Source organism: Monomorium pharaonis, chromosome 6, assembly GCF_013373865.1.
Source record: "Monomorium pharaonis isolate MP-MQ-018 chromosome 6, ASM1337386v2, whole genome shotgun sequence".
Taxonomy (NCBI): domain Eukaryota; kingdom Metazoa; phylum Arthropoda; class Insecta; order Hymenoptera; family Formicidae; genus Monomorium; species Monomorium pharaonis.
Window position 1 is genome coordinate 14,392,582 of NC_050472.1, and position 21,836 is coordinate 14,414,417.

Here is a 21,836-nt window from a genome sequence, read left to right on the forward strand (position 1 = left end):
AAATTAAAATGACATACAAAAATTATCTTATGTAAAAAAAGAGATAACAACTAAAGAGTTTCTCACAAAACAAGTTTGTTTTTCTTTATATCTGAATTAGTATCACAAATTTTTAAGAATATTGTAAACAATTTGATTATAACAAAAATTAATTAAAAAATACATATTTGTGTTACAAGTGAAAAAAGTTGACTATTTCGTTGGAATACGTTCACTCGCATAAGCAAAAAATTGGCAACGCAAAGATTTTCCGAGCCCCTGGTAACAAAATATCAAATTAGCGTAAATTAGACAGATTTATTATATACATTGTTAAATTTGTAATTTTATTTTATTTTAAAATGTTTGTAATAAACGTAATAAAGTCACAGATGTTTTTGTGAGACCAATACGTGAAAGTGAAGAGGTTTTGAAAAGTGGGTTAGTCATCTCTATTGGCAAAAAAAGCCACTGCAACACATGTACAAGTGCTTCCACTCAGAACCTTATACTTGAACAGCTAGCATCCATATTTGATTCAATTATGGATTGATTTGTTTAAGGATTTTGGCTCACGGCTTGTGAGTGAGCAGCCTTTGGAATGTCAGTGTCCAGCTGGTCAATCAAAAATGTAAACACATAGTCCAGTGACGCTATTTTATTAAGTTGCTATTAAATTATTGGATATTCATTATAAATTTTATGAGAAATAGTATAAAAATTTATTTTAATAATATCAAATTTATCTTCTTTTTTTAAAGTTGACAAATCAGTACTAGGCCATAGTATTTTTAAACTATACTATGTAAAATTACGAAAAGATGTAGAAAAACCCAAGGCAGAATGGGATAACGGGGTAAAATGGGACAGTACTATTATTTTCATTGTATGGTGCCGCAATCGTACAAAAAATTCGTTACAATCAACAAAGTTATCTCAGTCTTATTATACGATCTGTTGAAGCAATTCAAATTTTTAACACCGTTGCGGCAGCGTACAATAAAAATAATAATACTGTCCCATTCTACCTCACTATCTCATTCTGCCCCAGGTTCCCCTATACATATATGACATATATTATATGTCAACACTACTAGAGGTTACAAAAAAGATGGAGGAATAATAATATAATTGACTGACAAATTGCAGGCATATTCCAGACATTGGAATAATGCTGAAACTTAATTTATAATATCAATAAATTACTGACTATATTACTGATTCATTTTACGCAAATTTCACGATTGGACACCGCACGATTGGATACCGAACATTTGAATATGTATGATTAAATTACACTAGTAAAGCATACATACCGCATTATTGCACACCGCACAATTGGACACATTATTAAACACCGCAAACAAGGCATTCTCTGCACCACATAGGTTTGCGACTTTCCACGCAAAACAAGATGCTCGTAAAAATACGTATATAGACAGTAAAAATTCACATCTTTTCTGGCAGAGCGACGCTTTTTTCTAAGGTTAGATAATCTGTCATATAAATGTTTTTCACTAAAAGGCTGTGCGGTGTCCAATAATGCGATGTCCAATCGTACGGTGTCCAATATTGCGGTGTCCAATCATGCGATATGTATGTTTTACTAGTGTAATTCAATCATACGGTATCCAAACGTCCGGTGTCCAATCGTGCGGTGCCCAATCGTGCGGTGTCTAATCGTACAATGTGCGTGTCCAATCGTGCTATGTCCAATCGTGTGTGTCCAATCGAACCGTGTCCAATCGTTACGTGTCCAAAAAGTAGTCATCTCCGATCGTAGATACACTTGTTTTATTCTTGTTAAAAATTTGTGTGATTTCAGATAATTCTCTCGCCTTCCCGATTCCATCCGTCCGTACCAAATCTTTCCCTCTACCAAATTTTAGGGTGATGTCCGCGTTACTTTTAATTATTCGCCTGTTGATTAGCGTTTACACGAATAAGTGGTACGCTCCCTCGTACCTGGCGCCCAACTTTTCTTTCTTACGACACTTATCAGATTACCGTCGCCCCGTGACCCGGATAATGCAGGGCCGTGACAAAAAGGCGAAGTTGTTCGTCGCTCGTGAACGCGATTACAAAGTATATACGGAAGTTTTTTTCCATTTTTTTGCGAAAATGACGTACATATTAAAAAGTTTTATTTTTAGAAAAAAAAAAGATAAAAATTGTTGATAACAGAAAAGGTTTATAATAAATATTAAAGTGATGCTTTTTGTCGCCAGTGGTATATAAAAATAATAAATTGATAGATTTATTAGTCGACTGTCTGGCAATCCGTTTATTAGAGACACAACGTTTCGACCATTGATTTTGGTCCTCTTCAGGTGTACATACAAAGTTTAATTATGACATAACAGTTTATACGTTTTCGGACCAGCGAAGATAAAACATGTTATGTCATTTTTAACATGATAAGCACTAAAAGTAAATTGCGATTACGCATAGTGTGTATTATATGTCGCAGAACTTATATCTAACGCAGAGACATGACAACTCACGTCACACGAGTAATAGGTCTGTGAGACGACTACTTTATTTTTATAATAAAATTATAATAAAATTAAAAATCCGTATGTACTTCTGTGAAAAATTCTGGGAGCGCTCCAATTGATCACATCTCAATTGACCACAATTTTTTTTGGCGGTCTAACAAAAAAACTCTAAGTATTCATTGCTGTAAATGATTGTGGTCAATTGCAACGTGGTCAATCGGATGCTCCCAAAATATCGATCCAGAAAGGCAACTATATAGTGCCAGAATAGCAGATTAGTGATAAATTAAAGTTTTATTTTATTTAAGAAATACCGTTACTTAAGACTATAAACGCATTTTTCTCGAAATCGTACAGTAGAATCGGACTGTCGATGAACTCACTAAACATCGGGCTTGTAGTATTCACTCGCAGGTACGAAATAGGCCCGGTAAAAGGGCCGATTCTTATAGTAGAACAAGATTGGTCCCTGCCAAGTCGGTTAAATATCTGGGAGTAACCTTAGATAAGAGGCTGACATAGGGGGAACATTTTGAGAAACGCTGTAAGAGCATGTGCTCTTACCTCTGGACGTGTAGAAAAACTTTCGGTCAGACATGGGGTCTGAAACCGAAAATAGTCTATTGAATCTACACGGCGGTACTTTGACCCAGGCTACTATACGCGTCTGTCGTGGGTAGTCGAGGGTGCTAAAGAAAACCGCCAAGGTAGCATTGAAGCACGTCAGGTTTCTGGTTTTACGAGGGGCTCTGAGGATCATGCGGACCACACTGGTAGCGGCGATGAGAGTGCTGCTTGGCGTTGGAACACTCGATCGGGTGATGGTGGCTGAAGTGTGAATCGAGGTGGAAGGCAAGAGCCTTGCACACAAAACTACTCGGAGACATACTGTCAAATTCCATTTTTGTGATGGGATAAGACAGGAGGTCGGTGATTCGTATCTTCGAGAGGAGGTACAGGATAAGCTTTCCCGGGCACTAGAATTGGAACGGTTCCAAGGAATCCGTCCCCCGAGACGGGGACGTCTGGTTTATAGATAGCTCCAAAATGGGCATGAGCTCCAGGGTCGGTCTGTACTCCCAGCGTGATGATATAAAGATAACCGTTCCACTTGGAGAATACGCTACGGTTTTTCAAGTGAAGGTGGTAGCAATCATGAGATGTGCCCAGCCTATTGAAATTCGATAGAGTAGAAAGGCGCATCAAAATCTGCTTGGACAGTCAAGCGGTGCTTAAGGCACTGGAGTGTCCGAGAATTAACTCGCGGCTGGTCTGGGTGCGTACTGGACAAGGACAACGATGGCCTAGTATGAGTTTCCGGGCATTCAAAGATCAAGAGCAACGAAACGGCCGACTTATTTGCCAGGGAGGCGGTAAAGTTGCTGGACCGGGGCCGACGCACAGTGGGGCAAAAAGTACTTTTTGTGATTAAAATTCAAGCCGCGCTCTAATTCTTAACGGATTCAAAGCATTTTTTTTTTAATTTGTTGGAAATTGTATAGCCTATACATATTTTCTGCGGAATTTTGTTTATGTTTTAAATAAAAAATGGCGCATTCAAAATGCTGGCATAAAATGTCAAAACCGTACGATTGCGGATAAATTTGCAACAAAAAATGTATATATTTACAGAAAAACGTTATTATGTGTTGTATAGTCAATAATTATAAGCTTCAATTTAAATTTAAAAAATGGCGGATCCAAGATGGCGGAAAACAACAACAGGATTTTATGAAATATTTTAACAAATAACAGAATTTTTATGAAAAACGACTTTTAATAGGTTTTCGAAATTGCTAATTATGAATCAGAATAAAATGATAAAAATTAATAAGACGAATGCAGTATAACGGATAAGAAAAGAAAAATCGTCTTTTGTTGTATTAATACATAATATGAATGCTATTGTATCATAAAACAATATATAAATATTCTATTACATATAACATCAAGATTAAGATATTAATCATGAGGATAGGTTTTTTAGGCTATATACACATATATTTTTTAAATTGTATTGTTTATATTAAACATTTTTTTGGTTTATTATTTTTTAGCTTTTTTTACATTTTACATTTAATTTTTAAGTGTTAAGAAAAAAATTATTTTACATTTACCTTACTAATAACTGTAATATATCCTCGTCTAATTCTATTACAGTTTTCCGAGAGTTACTTCTAAGACTTGTAATATATGGATCCGATGTAAAAAGTAATGTATGAAACACATCTCCGTTTGTAGCCAATCTAGAACATTTCCTGGCATGGTGTAACCTGAACTTTTTATAATCTTTATTTCTAGATTCTTGCGCATCTTCGGACAACTGTCCAAGTGGTAAAATGGCATTATAACGAATAATATCCTCTCCATGAATTAGTACTTTATGTACAGATGAAGGCATATAATACCATTTATATTTATTTACATACAACTCTGCTGTTCTATAAGCATATTCACCAAATTTTTGAGCATTTATTTGTATTCCAGAAGCCATAGTTTGCAATAAAACATGAAATCGTCTTATCAGTTCTTCATTTACTCCTGTAATGTCAGCAGTACAAGCTTCATTGCCAAAAAATCTACGCGCAGTATTACCATCATTACTGTTTCCACTAACTTGGCGTGGTTTATCAATGATTAAACCTAGTTCATCTCGAAACCGTTTTTGTACATATCGCTTTTTGATTTCTCTCTCCTTTTTGTGTACATCAGTTGTTGCAGACCATTTTTGGAAGGACAAGTTATATGATATATGCAAAACCAACTCCATAAATCGAATCCAAGCATGTAACGTGGAAAGTTCAAATCTGTAGGTTTCTTCATTTGGAACCTTTTGTATTATGCAATTTAAATCGTTCATTTGTGATGGTTTGGCTTGACATACATTGCAAGTTGAAGCAGATGGTGTGTTTGTTAATACTTGTATTACCTTTCCATCTATCATTGTTAAGAACAATTTATGTTTTACCGCCACTGTTTTATCTTCAATTATAACTGAAGTAGGTATAAGTACACGTATCTGTGCTTCAATATCATGGATAAGATTGTTTGTTTTTTCTGGTGTCTCTTTCGCAAATTCCATAGAAATAGGTCGACAAAATCGAACGGAAGAAGGGGTTGGATTTTGCCAAATAACATTATTTGTGTCCTCATCAACTAATCTTATTGGGACCAAAGATGATATTAATAAATTGGCATCAGAAATTAATTCACTCTCTCCGGAAAGTATTTGTTTATATTCACTTTGTCCAGATGAACCATCACAACCCCATTTACTGTATAAAATTAAGTTTTGTGAATTCATTATTTGAAGGGAATTTATCATTAGCAATCGATTAGTAGTATGATTTAAAAGATATTGCAAACTTACTTTTGCACTAGTATCGGATATTTTAATATTTGATTTATCCGGGTAACATTTCTCTTTCGCTTGTCCTATTTGTTTATAAGATGGCAATAATCTACATTCCTTTTCTATTAAGCATTTTCTAAGGTGTACATATTGATCTTTTGTTAAATCTAAATCAACGAACATTGCCAAGGCTTCCTCATTAGAAAATGGAACTACAGAAGTATGAGCTTTTGTTAGCTGTTGGTGTACTATTTCTTTTACTTCTGGTGATGCAGACCGTAACTTTTGAATAATTTCTGATTCTTTTATCTCACCAATTGAACGCAATCCTTGAATGTATGAGTGATAGATATGATCCAGTCCTGAATCGCGGAATAATTTTGTAGCTTTTTGTCTTTGTGTTACTTCGGCCGATTCTTCGAAAGTCTTGCATGGTCTTCCTGCTTTCTTCCCAGATGTAGAAGATTTATCGAATGTGTGAAAATTCACAGAATATTCGCTGTTTAACCAGCTGGTATTAATTCGCAGAAATACTTCTTTCTTTCTATAAGCTTGATTCCAACGTTTTTTAAATTCAGGAAGCAAATTCTTCTGTATCCTATTAAGTACGCACAACAGCTCGTTTTCAGAAAGATTGAAATTTTTCCTGATATATCTTTCAGCTGTAGATAAATGCTTGCCGTGTTCTATTAAGGCAAGACAGATATTACGTTTAATAACTTTGAAAAATGCCATACCGTTATGTTTGTGTGGATAAAGTTATTCAAAAGAGTACTCGCAAGCGACTAAAATTTACGCGTCAACTTCTCGAGAAAGTGAAACGGAGAGTAAACAACAAAGGATAGATGCTTTAACGACAAAAGAATAGCGCTTTTATTCTTTGTTTACTCTTCGTCTCACTCTTTTGAAAAGATGGAGAGGGGGAAAGCGCTTTTGGCTCGCGAGCTGAGTTCGGACAGGTCCGTTCTATATAATATATATCTAATGTAAAAATATCGATAAATTAGATATTATCTAAAAATATCGACAAATTGAATAATATACAATACAATTGCCATCAGTCGACGCATTACAAAAAGTTTAAGTTCAGTTTAATCATTGATAAACCACGCCAAGTTAGTGGAAACAGTAATGATGGTAATACTGCGCGTAGATTTTTTGGCAATGAAGCTTGTACTGCTGACATTACAGGAGTAAATGAAGAACTGATAAGACGATTTCATGTTTTATTGCAAACTATGGCTTCTGGAATACAAATAAATGCTCAAAAATTTGGTGAATATGCTTATAGAACAGCAGAGTTGTATGTAAATAAATATAAATGGTATTATATGCCTTCATCTGTACATAAAGTACTAATTCATGGAGAGGATATTATTCGTTATAATGCCATTTTACCACTTGGACAGTTGTCCGAAGATGCGCAAGAATCTAGAAATAAAGATTATAAAAAGTTCAGGTTACACCATGCCAGGAAATGTTCTAGATTGGCTACAAACGGAGATGTGTTTCATACATTACTTTTTACATCGGATCCATATATTACAAGTCTTAGAAGTAACTCTCGGAAAACTGTAATAGAATTAGACGAGGATATATTACAGTTGTTAGTAAGGTAAATGTAAAATAATTTTTTTCTTAACACTTAAAAATTAAATGTAAAATGTAAAAAAAGCTAAAAAATAATAAACCAAAAAAATGTTTAATATAAACAATACAATTTAAAAAATATATGTGTATATAGCCTAAAAAACCTATCCTCATGATTAATATCTTAATCTTGATGTTATATGTAATAGAATATTTATGTATTGTTTTATGATACAATAGCATTCATATTATGTATTAATACAACAAAAGACGATTTTTCTTTTCTTATCCGTTATACTGCATTCGTCTTATTAATTTTTATCATTTTATTCTGATTCATAATTAGCAATTTCAAAAACCTATTAAAAGTCGTTTTTCATAAAAATTCTGTTATTTGTTAAAATATTTCATAAAATCCTGTTGTTGTTTTCCGCCATCTTGGATCCGCCGTTTTTTAAATTTAAATTGAAGCTTATAATTATTGACTATACAACACATAATAACGTTTTTCTGTAAATATATACATTTTTTGTTGCAAATTTATCCGCAATCGTACGGTTTTGACATTTTATGCCAGCATTTTGAATGCGCCATTTTTTATTTAAAACATAAACAAAATTCCGCAGAAAATATGTATAGGCTATACAATTTCCAACAAATTAAAAAAAAATGCTTTGAATCCGTTAAGAATTAGAGTGCGGCTTGAATTTTAATCACAAAAAGTACTTTTTGCCCCAATGTGCGACGTTTGGGATCTCCTTCTGTCAAGGAGGAAGATTAAGAGCTGGCTCCGGGACCAGCACCTGAGATACTGGAGGAAGGAAACAGAGATCAAATGCAGACAGGCCAGAGCCCTGTTAGGGAAATATCCTGACAAAGGACTACAGTCCAACTGCAGGTTGCGTGACAAAGAGAAGAAAACTAGCTTCCATATTCTTTGGTACTGTCCAGCACTAGTCAGACCAAGAACGTGTCTGCTAGGATCACACATTCTGGAACCAGGTCAGGAACAGCTGCCCGTGGAGGACTTGTTCCGCTTTTAGGAGAAAGCGGGATTCTCTAAGAGAAGCTGATAAACAGGGAAGCACAATAGACCCAAGCTGAGTGCCAGAGGTAAGACATTGTTTGAGAACCATCTCCCGATCCATTATTATTATTAATATTATTATTCTGATCTATCTTAAATATAAAATTTAATATAAAAAATAAAAAATATTTAAAAATTGGTCATCAAGGTACGTTGTCATAATGTGTTGTATTCAAGTTTACTTTGTACCTATTCGCTCCGTGCATATCTCTAAAATTGATTGCAGTAATATCCATAGCAATTTTTGGAACTAATGGCCCCAGTAAATATATAGGAAGGATAAAAATTTATAAACAAAAATATTGTTTTTTTTTTTTAATTAAAAGTAATAAAAATGTTGCAAAGTGAAAAATATTAATAAATATTCGTAAATACAAACTGTCACATAATTGCCATGAAACTCGTCGCGGACTTAATTGTCAATCACGGATGCGGAAAAGCGATGATAAACACTTCTCGGGCCTACGCGACTTTTCTTATCCTATCTTTAAAAAAGCATATAATGAAGCCTCTTTTCCGCGATGCTAATTGGTTCTCTCACTGCGCTTATTTCGTGTTGCGAGAATAACTGTCATTGCGATTGTATTTTGAGCTGTCAAATTTATATAGATGGTTATTGTTGTAATATATTTTTTAAAAATAAAAACTAAAAAGTCAAATAGCGCGCGCGAAGCGCACGTCTGTGGTGTCTAGTATATATAAACTTTGTAAAAAAAAGCTTAACACTATAAAATGTGTAATATCTAAACAAAATTACTTAAGAAGGGACCTCACCCTTGAGGTTTCAAAAAATCAAAAATTTTTTATTACTTTAATCATTAATTTAAACCCTCAAGAATACGAGAAAAAAGGTCCAAAAGCGAAATTCAAAGTCAAAGTGTCGCGAAAGTGAATTTTCCAAAGCAAGAAGCACGACGCAGCGCGCGCGAGGAAGAAAGAAAAAAGTCCCACAGAGAAACAAAAGAGGCTAAATCATTATTAGTGATCAGAAAGGAAGCTGATGAGACTAATGATTTGACAGGTCAGTTTTATAAAGCAGATATTGCAGATTAATTATAAGATGGAAGTTCTTGCTGTGACACAGTATAATGTTTCAAAAACTTTAAACGCGTTTTTCTCGGAACTGCATTTTCCGAAACAGTGTGCAAGATAACTAAAAAAGTTTTCATCCAATTAATTTCAAATTTTAAGTAAATATTCTTAGCAACATTCTCCATCGGCTCGCGTAGGATTATTTGCAAAATATTTTGTAGTTTTTTTAAATCGATAATTAAAGACAATTTTTTTTCGAAAAAATTAAAACTTTTCTTAAATCATCGCGAATTCAAAAAAAATCAATATTTTAAAAAATCTACGTGAGCCGATAACTATAACAGTGTAGATAATGTCATTTTTTTACATTTACCTAGATTAAACTGTTTTGCCAAAATCATGCACCGCTTGAACCCATCTCACAAAAATTGTTTTCATAATTGGAGCAAAAAGCCGCCATTTTGTAGTTCAAACAAAATAAAATTTTTTTTACATTAAAAAAAATTTACTTTAAGGGTTTTTAAAATAAAACCCTTAAATTAGTTTTTTAATCATTCGTTTTCTCCAAAAAAATTCGCAAACTGATTTTTAAGTTAACCAAGAATGGGGTCTTCCCTTAAAAAAAAACCGCCAAGTGTGTGTGCGTGCGTGTTTTTTTAAGAAAAATACTATAAATAAAAGGACAAAAAAATTCTCTACAAAAATAATAATATAAAGTAAGTGCACCAATATAAAAACAGATATTTACACAAAATTTATTTAATATTACTTTTTAATATTACAAAAAAAAACACTTAAACAAGTTTGATAATTAAATAATTAAATGATTAAAATCAACCAACGGAATTATAGTGAAGCAAAAACTTGGCGTGCCCGGATCGTTAAAACGCAATAACCCATCAATGTTATACAATATGAAAATTATTTGTAAAAATAAAATAATGAAAAAATAATAACCTATCAAAAACTTTACAAAGATAAGAAAGATGTTAAGTACATAAACGCATTCAAAAATGATACAAGATCAATACAATTAGCCAAGTATTGAAACAAAAGTTTAAATAAATCCTATTGTGACGACATAAGGCAGACAACGCCTAGTCATCGCGCAACCCGGCAAACTCCGGAGCACTCGGGAGTAAGCACCTGAGTTGTAAGAAAATGGGAAGTATGCGCCGCTACCACCAGAGGACCGCGATTCTCCCAAGTAAAATGACAGCACACAGGACATATAAGAAGCGAGCAAAGAGAGTTGAGTCACTCATTGCGTTAAGGCAGACGAGTCATTTTTTCGTAGTAGAGCGCTAGTTCTACCCAACTACAGGTAATACTTTACCACGACAACTTGGCGACCGACAACAAAGTGTGGAAGCTTTCCGTCACCCAGCTAGGACCGATCTCCAGGACGTGTCCACAGAGAGTGCTGCTGGCTGCGGACAATCCCCAAGTGTGGAGATATACCTTTCCAAGGTACCAGCTACCGGATCTCTTGGAAACCCTGATTAAGGAAACTAGGATGACCGGGATGCAGACAGAAGTAGAGGCCATGGTAACGGAGAGAGGCACCCAGGCTGAGGGATCACAGGAGCGGCAACAAATCGGGATGCAAACCTTCGAGGACGACTTAACAACACCGGCGATGGCCGACAACCAGAGTGAACTTACGTGCAAGGCCAAGGAAGAAAATAGTATCCTCCGCAAGAGAAAACGACACCGAACCAAAGACCGAGGCCGCCGACATGAGAAGAAGCGAAGGGACAGGGAACGCTCGGACCGGCCGTGCCTGAAAATAGCATCTTCTCTCACTCTAGACGCCAACAATTCCGTCGGCTACAGGGTAATAAAAGTTTTTCCGCCAATAGCGTAGAAGCCTAAGTTTTAGGCGTCCATTTTTTTGACCCAATGGGGGCTCTTAAACCAAGCAAAAGATAATACATAGATTAAATATAGTGTATATAAAAGGCTGAAATAATATTTATTAAGAGCGTTTAAACAATTCTCCCAGGTTATTTCTACCACTCGATACCTATCTGCGAAACAGCGAAATCCGTAACAAACCATCCCACATCTTTAAATTTATATTATTTAAAATATATTATCTGTGATTAATGTGGCTTGGGTTTGTTTTATTATCAGTTATTACTTCACTATCTATCTATCTATCTATATATATATAGGTATATATAATACAGGGTGTCCCTAAATATATATATATATATATATATAACTTGGCGTGCTTGGCTCGTATTTTTTCTATATTTTCAAGACTATGTTATTGATATTATATATATATATATATATATATATATATATATATATATATCAATAACATAATCTTGAAAATATAGAAAAAATACGAGCCAAGCACGCCAAGTTTTTGCTTCACTATAATCCTGTTGGTTGATTTTAATCATTTGATTATTTAATCATTAAGCCCGTTTAAGTTTTTTTTTGTAACATTAAAAAGTAATAATAAAAAAATTTTGTATCTGTTCTTATAATTGATACATAATTGGTCTCATATTATTATTTTTGTAAAGAAAACAATTTTTTTATCCTTTTATTTATGGTGTTTTCTTTAAAAAAGCACGCACGCACACACACTTAGCGCTTAAAAAAAATTTTTTTTTTTAAGTAATTTTGTTTGGATATCACACATTTGATAATGTTATCTTTTTTTTACAGAGTTTATATATATATATATGTATATACAGGGTATTACAAAAGCATTGGATTTGCTTAGCATCATGCGATAGAGAATAAAAATCTAAAAAAAAATGTCTAATACTATTTTTCGATACGGTAAATAGTTTCGCCTTAATTCATCATTGTAATAAGTCAATAAGCGCGGAGGTACAAGAGAAAGTCAGTGACGGAAAATACGTGAAGTTGACTCCTTGATATTAAAAATTGAAAAATGCTTCTAATATCTAATGCTAATAATTATCGATAAAATTCTTTGAAAGGCTACCCAAATTTTCAATGAAACTGTCGGTTATCGAGAAATATTTCCATTTTGACGGGACTTAGAAAATTTTCGAATTTGTATCTTCAACTAAAGAAATTTCTTATTCCGCAGTTTACAGCTTCAAGTGCTAATAACACAGGCACACAAAAAAAAAGTGGTTGGTCTGGCGGACTAGACTAGTCAATCCTTATGTATTTTGACCCGCTGAATCCGAATCTAAGGTTAGAATTGCAAAGTTAGCTCGCATTTTCTAATCTCAAAAAAAAATTTTTTTTAATGTTGGTCCGGCAAACCAGACTAGTTTATTCTTATGTATTTTGACCCGCTGAATCCAAATCCAAGATCAGAATTGCTGAATTGGCTCATTTTTTCCTAATCTAAAAAAAAAATTTTTTTTTAATGTTGGTCCGGCGGACCAGACTAGTCTATCCTTATGTATTTTGACCCGCTGAATCCAAATCCAAGGTCAGAATTGCTGAATTAGCACATTTTTTCCTAACCTCAAAAAAAATTTTTTTTTAGATTAGGAAATGCGAGCTAACTTTGCAATTTTGACCTTGGATTCGGATTCAGCAAGTCAAAATACATAAGGATTGACTAGTCTAGTCCGCCGGACCAACCACTTTTTTTTGTGTGCCTGTGTAATTAAAAAAGAATTTTTTTTGTGGTTAGAAAATGCGAGCTAACTTTGCAATTCTGACTTTAGATTCGGATTCAGCGGGTCGAAATACATTAAGATTGACTAGTCTAATCCGCCGGACCAACCACTTTTTTTTGTGTGCCTGTGTAATCATCGATAGAATTCTTCAGGCGGCTACCAGAACTGTCAATTACCGAAAAAAATTTTACCGCTATAGGTCTTACAAAGATTTGTCTATCAGACAAGGTAAGAAAAAATTTAATGGTAATTAAACTTATTTATTATAAAACAATAAAACATTATAACAAGTGCTTCTTATAACAAGTGCTCAAAGTGTCCACCATTAGCTTCCAAACATTTATTTGCTCTATTTATGACACTTTCCGTCAAAATAGAAATATTTTTCGGTAATTGACAGTTCTATTGAAAATTTTGGTAGCCTTTCAAAAAATTTTATCGATAATTATTAGCATTAGAAGCATTTTTCAATTTTTAATATCAAGGAGTCAACTTCACGCATTCTCCGTCACTGACTTTTTCTTGTACCTCCGCGCTTATTGACTTATTACAATGATAAATTAAGGCGAAACTATTTACCGTATTGAAAAATAATATTAGACATTTCTTCTTAGATTTTCATTCTCTATCGCACGGTGCTAAGCAAATCCGATGCTTCTGTAACACCCTGTATATATAAACACATCAGGTAAATAAAAAATTAATATCTCGGCTATCATTGGAGATATCCAAAAACTATAATGGACTTTTATGTTCACCTTGATCCCGTCTATCTTTCCATGAAGTATTGCAGACCTAATGCAGGACACCCTGTATATATATATATATATATATATATATAAAAATCGTGTAAACACGAGAAGTGTGCGTTTTATCATCGCTTTTCCGCGTGATTGACAATCAAGTATACATTTTTAATTTATGCCTAGTTTGTAAAAAAAATATACTGACGTTATCAATGCAAAAAAGCTTCAATATTAATAATTTTCGTACACTTTTCATACTTTATTTGATGATCCATTCTTTTAAACACTTGCAACGAAGGGGTACTGCCTGTAAAATGTGCACAGAGCAAATACATGTTTGATTTTTTCCGAAAACACTGTGCGATTGCTCAATTTTCAATTGTTTCATTCTTGTATCATTAAATTTCTATTACAAATGCTTCCAACTCAAATAGTGACACAAAGTGTTATACACTTAAACCAAATGCAAATTTTTTTACTAATCTTCAACAAATGTCTGCTTGATCTAACAAGGGAACCTCGCGAACCCGAAAATTCTGATTTTAATGAAACTTGGCATAAATTTAAAGGGGGTAAATACATGAATTTAGAAATTATAAGTTGGTGCTTATAAACAGTTTAAAGGGTTGAAAACAATCCTTCAAAAATTTAGAGTTTTTGCCTTTTCTCGATATATCTCGTAAACTAAACGAAATATAAAAAAATGTTTCATACAAAAGTTTTACATTATAAGTACCTCTATTTAACGATGTTATTTATTTCTTTAAAAAAATTTCTTTTCAAAAACAATTTTTTTTTTTTGTAAAAATTTTTTTGAAAAAAATAAATAGAATAGTTAAATAGAGGTATTTATGCCGTAAAACTTTTGTATGAAAAATTTTTTTATATTTTGTTTAGTTCACGAGATATATCGAGAAAACGCAAAAATGTCTCAACTTTGAAGCGTGCTTTCACCCCTTCAAGCCAGTTTTGAACCAAAATAAAACATTTCTAAATTAATGTATTTACCCCCTCTACATTTATGCCAAGTTTCATTAAAATAAAAAAATTTTCCGTTTAGGCTTATAAATAGTTTGAAGGAGTGAAACTATCCTTCAAAGGTTGAGATATTTTTACCTTTTTTCGATATATTTCGTAAACTAAACAAAATATAAAAAAATGTTTTATACAAAAGTTTTACAGCATAAATACTTTCATTTAACTACGCTGTTGATTTTTCGAGAAAAAATTTTTTTAATTAAAATAAATTTTCAATAAAATTGACTTTTACGTATATAGCAAACGGGTTCCCTTGTAAGATATCAAATATTTTTATCTGCTTTTGTTTAAAAAATAAGAAAATTTTAATGGTTTAAATACCTCGTCTATTTAAACATAAAGAATATTAAGAAAAAATTCAATATATAAATAATAAACCTTGTTTTTCATCATCACTTTCGCTATTTGTAGATACATCAGGAATAATTTTGTCAGAAATGCCCTCATTTTCACTCTGTAAATATTCACCCTCTTCTGGTTCTTTATCTTCAAAATTTTCTTCATTTGTATATTTTCCCTTTTTCATGTCATCCTGCAAGAAAGACACATGTATGAAAATACACAAGTCAGTTACCAAAAGCTTATTGTTTGTATATTTCAACCATTAGATTTAAAAAGTCTTTTATTAATTCATCTATTTAAAACTTTTAATTCAAGACAATATTTCAAATATTTCTTCAAAATAACAAATTATATAAAATTTGATAAATCACAATCCACCTTATATATTTTTTCAGTATCTTCTCCCTTCTTTTGGAAAGTTGAAAGGTATGTAGGAATAGTTTTGTCTATACAGATTTGACTATGGAATTGATACGTATTACTATCCTCATCATAATAGTAATATATTCCAGTGTTTCCATCGTAATATAAACCTTGATTCTAAAAAAACAATAGAACTTGGTACATGTGTATATAGCATATAAAAAATTGTATGTATATATGATATAAAATCATAATATTCATTAAATACATACCGTATCATAATAATATCCAGTTTTATAATCATAATACATTCCTGATGTGTGCTCATAAACAAATCCAGTCTGTAATAAAGCTGATTCTGCTACTTGCTTCACTTGATCTACTATACTTGATGAATTAATATTGTGATTAATATTCCAATCTTGTGATAATAAGTCATTAAAAATTAAAGGATTTGTCTGAGTCCCGCAGTGTACAAATGTTTTTGTACATATCAAGTTTTGCTGTTTCTGTGAAAAATAATACATCACATTTTATATTAATATTAGTAATATTTTATATTAATAAAATTTAAGAAGTAAGAAGAGAATAAAAAAGGACAAAAAAAATATATATTCTCTTAACAAATAAAGTTAATTAGAAAATGTAATACACCCAAAAAAATGTTTTAATATAGATAGATTTCTTGGTCACAACCAAAATATATCGTTAATTTTTATCTGGTAGAATTTTTGCAGTTACATGTAAAATTTGTAAATTTTGCTTCTGTCATGCAAGGTCTACAATATCAGCAGGAGTAATGGAGTAAGAAGTAAGATAACAATTGATCAATTAAAAACCGGGATTAAACAAAATAGGCAAATCTCATTTCATATTTCTTACTTCTTAAGCAAGGTCTACAATACACGAAGTAAGCATAGAGTAAGGCGTAAGAGTATGAGTAACAATTTTGTTGTAAGATGCTTACAACAGTCTTGTCTAGAACGATAAAGTAAGCGTAAGAAATACAGCCAATTAGCAATGTCAAGGGTAGGAAACAAACTGCTCTGATTGGCTGAGTATAACAGCGTAAGTGTAAGAGTAAGAGTAAGAAATAAAATAAATTTATTTCGCTTACGCCTTTACGCCAGCTCTCTTACGCCAGAAGTGACATGCTTACGCCTGCTTAAACCTACTCTTACGTCTTACTCCATGCTTACTCCATGTATTGTAAACCTCGCTTTACTCCTACTCCATTACTCCTGCTGACATTGTAAACCTTGCATCACATAGATTGATTAAGTATAACATATTTCATCACAGTATTTACTCATCATTTAGCTATCTCAATTTTTATATACAATTTTTATAATTTTGTAGTTGCAAAATCACTTTTTTGAATGTAAAATATTAATTTAACTTTATTGAAAACATATACACCTTCTGATTGAGTTTCTTTCGAAGTTTATCAATTTTTTTCCGTTGTTTTTTTATATATTCATTCCGTTTATGTATGAATTTTAGAACATGAGGTAAACTGCATAACTCTTCTGCAAAATCTTCTTCGAAGTCTGATACAATTTCTCCTTCCTCACTTTCACTATGCATTTTACATTCATATATAATTCAATATCTTAAAACATCTTATACATCACGTCCACAAGAATTTTTCAAAGACAAAATTAAAACATACAGCAAATAGTTTAGCTTAACTACAAATTCAAATTTTAATTTTCCCTACAAATTTCATAAATTTGTATTATCTTAAGAAAAATAATACGAAAGGTTAATAGAGGTTAAGATAATACAATAAAAACTTCCTTAATGCAAAGTCTAGGCTGCCAGAAGCTGCGTTCGGAAACGTCAGTGTAGTAAAGCTCACCGAGTAGTGAGCATGATGTAATAAGAAAGGTGTACCATTGCGCATATAGCGATGCCGGCACGATGAGCGGAGCCAATGAAATTTGGGTCCAAATGCACCGCGCAAATAATCTTCTTTCGAACATTTGAACCAAATTCTTATTGGTCGACTACTGCGCATACGTGTGTTGGTTCTCCTTTCTTATTACATCATGGGTCTGTCGCGTCACATGCCCCAACATGCTCCTATTCACCCCAACGCACTCTCATACGTTGATTCCGATGACGCCAACCTATTAGAATGCGTTGGAGTGAGTAGGAGCATGTCGGAGCATGGCGACGCGAACAAACCAATAGTAAATAACTAGTGAATGTGTTTAATCATTGGCTGATCAGCTTAAATTCACTACTTGATACGCGTACCAAGTGCTCGGTGTAAACTAGTAGATAGTAAACAATGCGAGCCTGCTCCAAGTTGTACGCAGCCATATAACAGATGCAAATTTAAATTTTCTTGTTCTTCCTGAGTGTACCGTCAAAATATAGTGACCTTCGAGAGTGCAGAGATTGAATTACCTTATAATTTCTGACACATATTCCTTTAATCTATACTGTTCAACACAGAGCACTCTCCCCTTTTCCTCGCCCAGCGTGGGTACGCAATGGCGGATAAACCATGTGATTCAAGTGACCAACCAAAATTGTGTTCGCCATTGGCGAATCTTTGATTATAAGTCTTTAGTGTAAACTAGAGCATGGACCTAGTTTACACCAGAGAGAAGCCTGAGAGCGGCCACCGCGGCCTTTTTCGTGCGACCGAAATGTGGATGTAGCATCAGCGCCAAACGTGGATGTAGAACTACGTACCACATCCACTTTTCGATCCTGTCAATAAAATCGTTCGTTTGGTGTGCGTCCGTGCTACCTGGTTGTGTTCCGTGCTATGTGGACGAAATGACGGTAACAGAGTTATTGATTTTTCGTATGTGTGCGAGCGAGAAAATACAAGAGCGAACGAGACATTCAATAAGAACGAGCGAAACAGTAAAAGGAGCGAGCGAGAGATTATTAAGAACGAATGAGATAGTAATAGAAGTGAGCGAGATGAGAATAACAGCATGCTGAAGCCCAAGAATCGGATCGAGCTTCCTTGCACGTTGTTATGCTCATCTCGCTCGCCTCCCTTACTGTCTTGCTCACTCGCGTAATGCAAATATATATATTATGTTTTTGAGACCAACACCTTTTTTACTTAGAAAATTTAGAATATTAACAAATTATTATATTTAATATTTTTTATATACATCATTAATATGTCATTTTTAAAAATTAATTAAAATAAATTAAATAATTTGGTAATAATTTTGTTATTGTGTGGATTTTTTAAGCTTTAAAAATTTTGTAACAAATTGTTATAAACATATTTATTTTTAGCATAATCATCAAAGAGAGAGAACGACACAAAAAATGTTATACACATATTATAATATTTCTTTCGTTATTTTTTCCGATTAGCATAATTAGTTTGTACAGTCAATTTACAATAATTTGTTTATAAAAAGTACTTTTTATATCAATTATAGTTTTTTATACTCTAGTTTTATTTTGAATAGTTATTTTTTGTTAACTTTATTAGTTTAGCTACAGGCTAGAACAAGTTACAATGAATCCTTTTATTTATTTTTCGCACAAAGCCACAACGAAAATGTTATTTACGTTTTCTTCGAAATTTTTTCCATAGAAGCGGCGCAGTTTTTTTTAAGTCAATTTAATATGAATATTAATTATGTGTGTATAATTTACATTTTATACAAATTTTATCTGTTGAACAATTCCACTAATGACATCTTTATTTTCTTTTTGGCCCTGTGATCAATTCCAGTTAAATTATTTGAAAACGTGTAAACGCTCAGACAACACGCTTGTCAGAATGAAAACTTTAAGAGAACTTTTTTAAGAAAACATTTCGATATCTTGGAAATGATGTCAAAATGATAACATTTACCAGAGACGTCTACTAAGAGAGGTCTTTAAGATATCTCATTGAAAAGTCTTACTTAAGTTTCTTGAAAATGTTATCCTTATGACATCAGTTAAATGATATCAGCTTGATATCTCATAAAAGATATCACAATGCTGTCCGATTTTTGAGCCGTCCATGCGCGTCGTAGTTGACTCAGAAATCAGACAACACTAAGAGGTCTTTGAGATATCTAATTGAAGAGTCTCATTTAAGTTTCTTGAAAATGTTATCTTTATAGCATCAGCTAAATGATATCAGCTTGATGTCTCATAAAAGATATCACAATGCTGTCCGATTTTTGAGCCGTCCATGCGCGTTGTAGTTGACTCATAAATTAGATAACATTATAATATCTTAAATGAGAAATCCATTTGATATTATTTAAAAATTATTATAAAGATAATGTTTTCAAAAATAACGGTTTGCCTACAATTACTGTGCACAAAAAATGCACAAAATCTAAATTTATCATGTACTAAACAAAAACAGAATAATAAAAACCATCTAATTAACCATTTGAACGCTTCAAACTATTAATGCTAAAAATAGATCGCAATTTCCATCAAATTATTAAGGCTATGGAAAAAGATAAATTTAACAATATGAAATTAATAAGTAAATAAATTAATGCTATTTATTTCTAATGTTTTGCAAAATTTAATTGCTTTTATAAAAAATAATATAATTGCGTCAGTTTGTAACATATTGGTATTATATGTATAAGACAATAACAAGTACCCATATCGATAAGTCAAATTGGCGTAGCAGATAGAGTACAAGGTTCGTCATCCTAAGGTTCCGGGTTCAAACCTACCAGCGGCAAGTAAGAATAAAATAATTTAATTTAAATTTAATTAATCAATAAAAATTTGTCCTAAATTTAGTATGTTACTGTTGATAAAAATAATTTTTAAAAAATGAATTTTTATTTTATTTTTTTATCTTTAGTTGCAGTTTAAAAATATCTGATTTAAGAAACCTTTTAGATATCCGATTTAAGAAATTTTTTAGATATCCGATTTAAGAAATCTTTTAGATATCAGTTTTATGATATCTTTCTGTTCTCAAAAAACGGCGCATTGGTTAACATTCTGACATCATTATGTTATCTTTTAGAAGTCTCTTTATGTTATCATTTTCAGAAACAAAATATCTTTTAGAGATCTTTTTGACAACGTGTTGTTCACTGGGCGACATTTTCATACATAGTGCACGCTTTGTGTATTACACATTTATTGATTACTTCATCAAAATTTGTTTAAAAAGTTACGTGAATAACTGTTGTTTTTTAAACGTTTGTTTCATTTTTATCATACTAAATACTTTGATAGTAAAAAAAATATCTAATTAATGCGGTAAAATTGATAAATTTTTCGACATGTGTGTTTATAAAGATTCTTTAAATGGAAGAATTTCCAATGGAAAGCATTTACTCTAATTTCCACTAAAATTGAATTACATATTTTATATGGTTACGCAATAGTAGTAAGTTTCTACGTATTATTTCTTATAATATTAAAAATATTACATGACTTTTTCTTATAGCATTACTTATACAATTATTTAACTTTAAGGAAGCACATACCTTTCATGAATTTTATTATTCATGAATTTTTTTAGAGCCAAGAGACAAACTGCAAAAATGGAACTTTTTGCACAATGAAATACATCTTTTGTAGTTTTCATACAAATGTTATTACAATGATTTTGTTGAAAAATCCCCCCTTCCCTTTACCGTCATGTAGACAGTTGTGCATGATTCCGCGATTACAATGATTTCTCCTTTAAATGAAATACAAAAACCAAACGGCATCTTGACGAATAGTAAATTTTTTTGTAGTTGTCGTATCCATTTTTTAAATTTAAATTCTTTTTATTTTTTTTTAACAAATAAAAATTAATCTTTTTACCAAAAATCAGCACTTTAATTTTAAAGGACCGTCATTTTGTTTAAAATTCTAATTTTAAAAATCGGATACGGCAATGACAAGTCTTCTTTAAGATGCTGTTTAGTTTTTGTATTTTAGTTGAAGAGAAGGATAAATCATTTTGTTTGTTAACGTTATATAAACAAGTTAAAGGTTATATAAACAAAAAACTGACTCATTGTCAGTTGAAAGTTGGGTTAAATTAAAACAAGTTAAATTTAAAATTAATTTTCAAAACATTAATATATTTATATTAAATTAAAAAATCATAAATTTATTAAACAAAATTACTAAAACAATTATATTTAGATCAGAAATATATTCGATACTTTATTTAAATTAATTATTTAATTTACTTTATTATAAATTAAATTTATATAAAATTACAAATAA

General features: G+C 32.0%; 1 protein-coding gene and 1 long non-coding RNA gene across 8 annotated transcripts in view; one reads left to right on the forward strand and one right to left on the reverse strand.

The window, feature by feature from the left end:
• The window catches only part of LOC105837671 (angiogenic factor with G patch and FHA domains 1), a 125,419-nt gene extending 107,864 nt beyond the window's left edge, over window positions 1-17,555 (reverse strand). For 3 of the 7 annotated variants that reach the window (XR_004963954.1, XM_036289196.1, XM_036289195.1), the window contains exons 1-4: window positions 17,073-17,553; window positions 15,926-16,162; window positions 15,669-15,830; window positions 15,327-15,480 (exon numbers count right to left, since the gene is read on the reverse strand). Coding sequence is in view for 3 of the 7 variants with exons in the window: in XM_036289196.1 (XP_036145089.1) it covers window positions 15,327-15,480; window positions 15,669-15,830; window positions 15,926-16,162; window positions 17,073-17,240 (721 nt within the window). In the remaining 4 variants the exon portion in view is untranslated. Of the gene's footprint in view, window positions 1-15,326; window positions 15,481-15,668; window positions 15,831-15,925; window positions 16,163-16,770; window positions 17,034-17,072 lie in introns of those variants that run through there. The other 4 variants (XR_004963953.1, XR_004963956.1, XR_004963955.1 and 1 more) reach the window with 4 other exon arrangements.
• On the forward strand, window positions 4-5,824 carry LOC118646410. The gene is made up of 2 exons (XR_004963957.1): window positions 4-4,688; window positions 4,779-5,824. It is a non-coding gene; the product is annotated as an uncharacterized LOC118646410 (long non-coding RNA).
• Window positions 17,556-21,836: the final 4,281 nt, after the last annotated feature.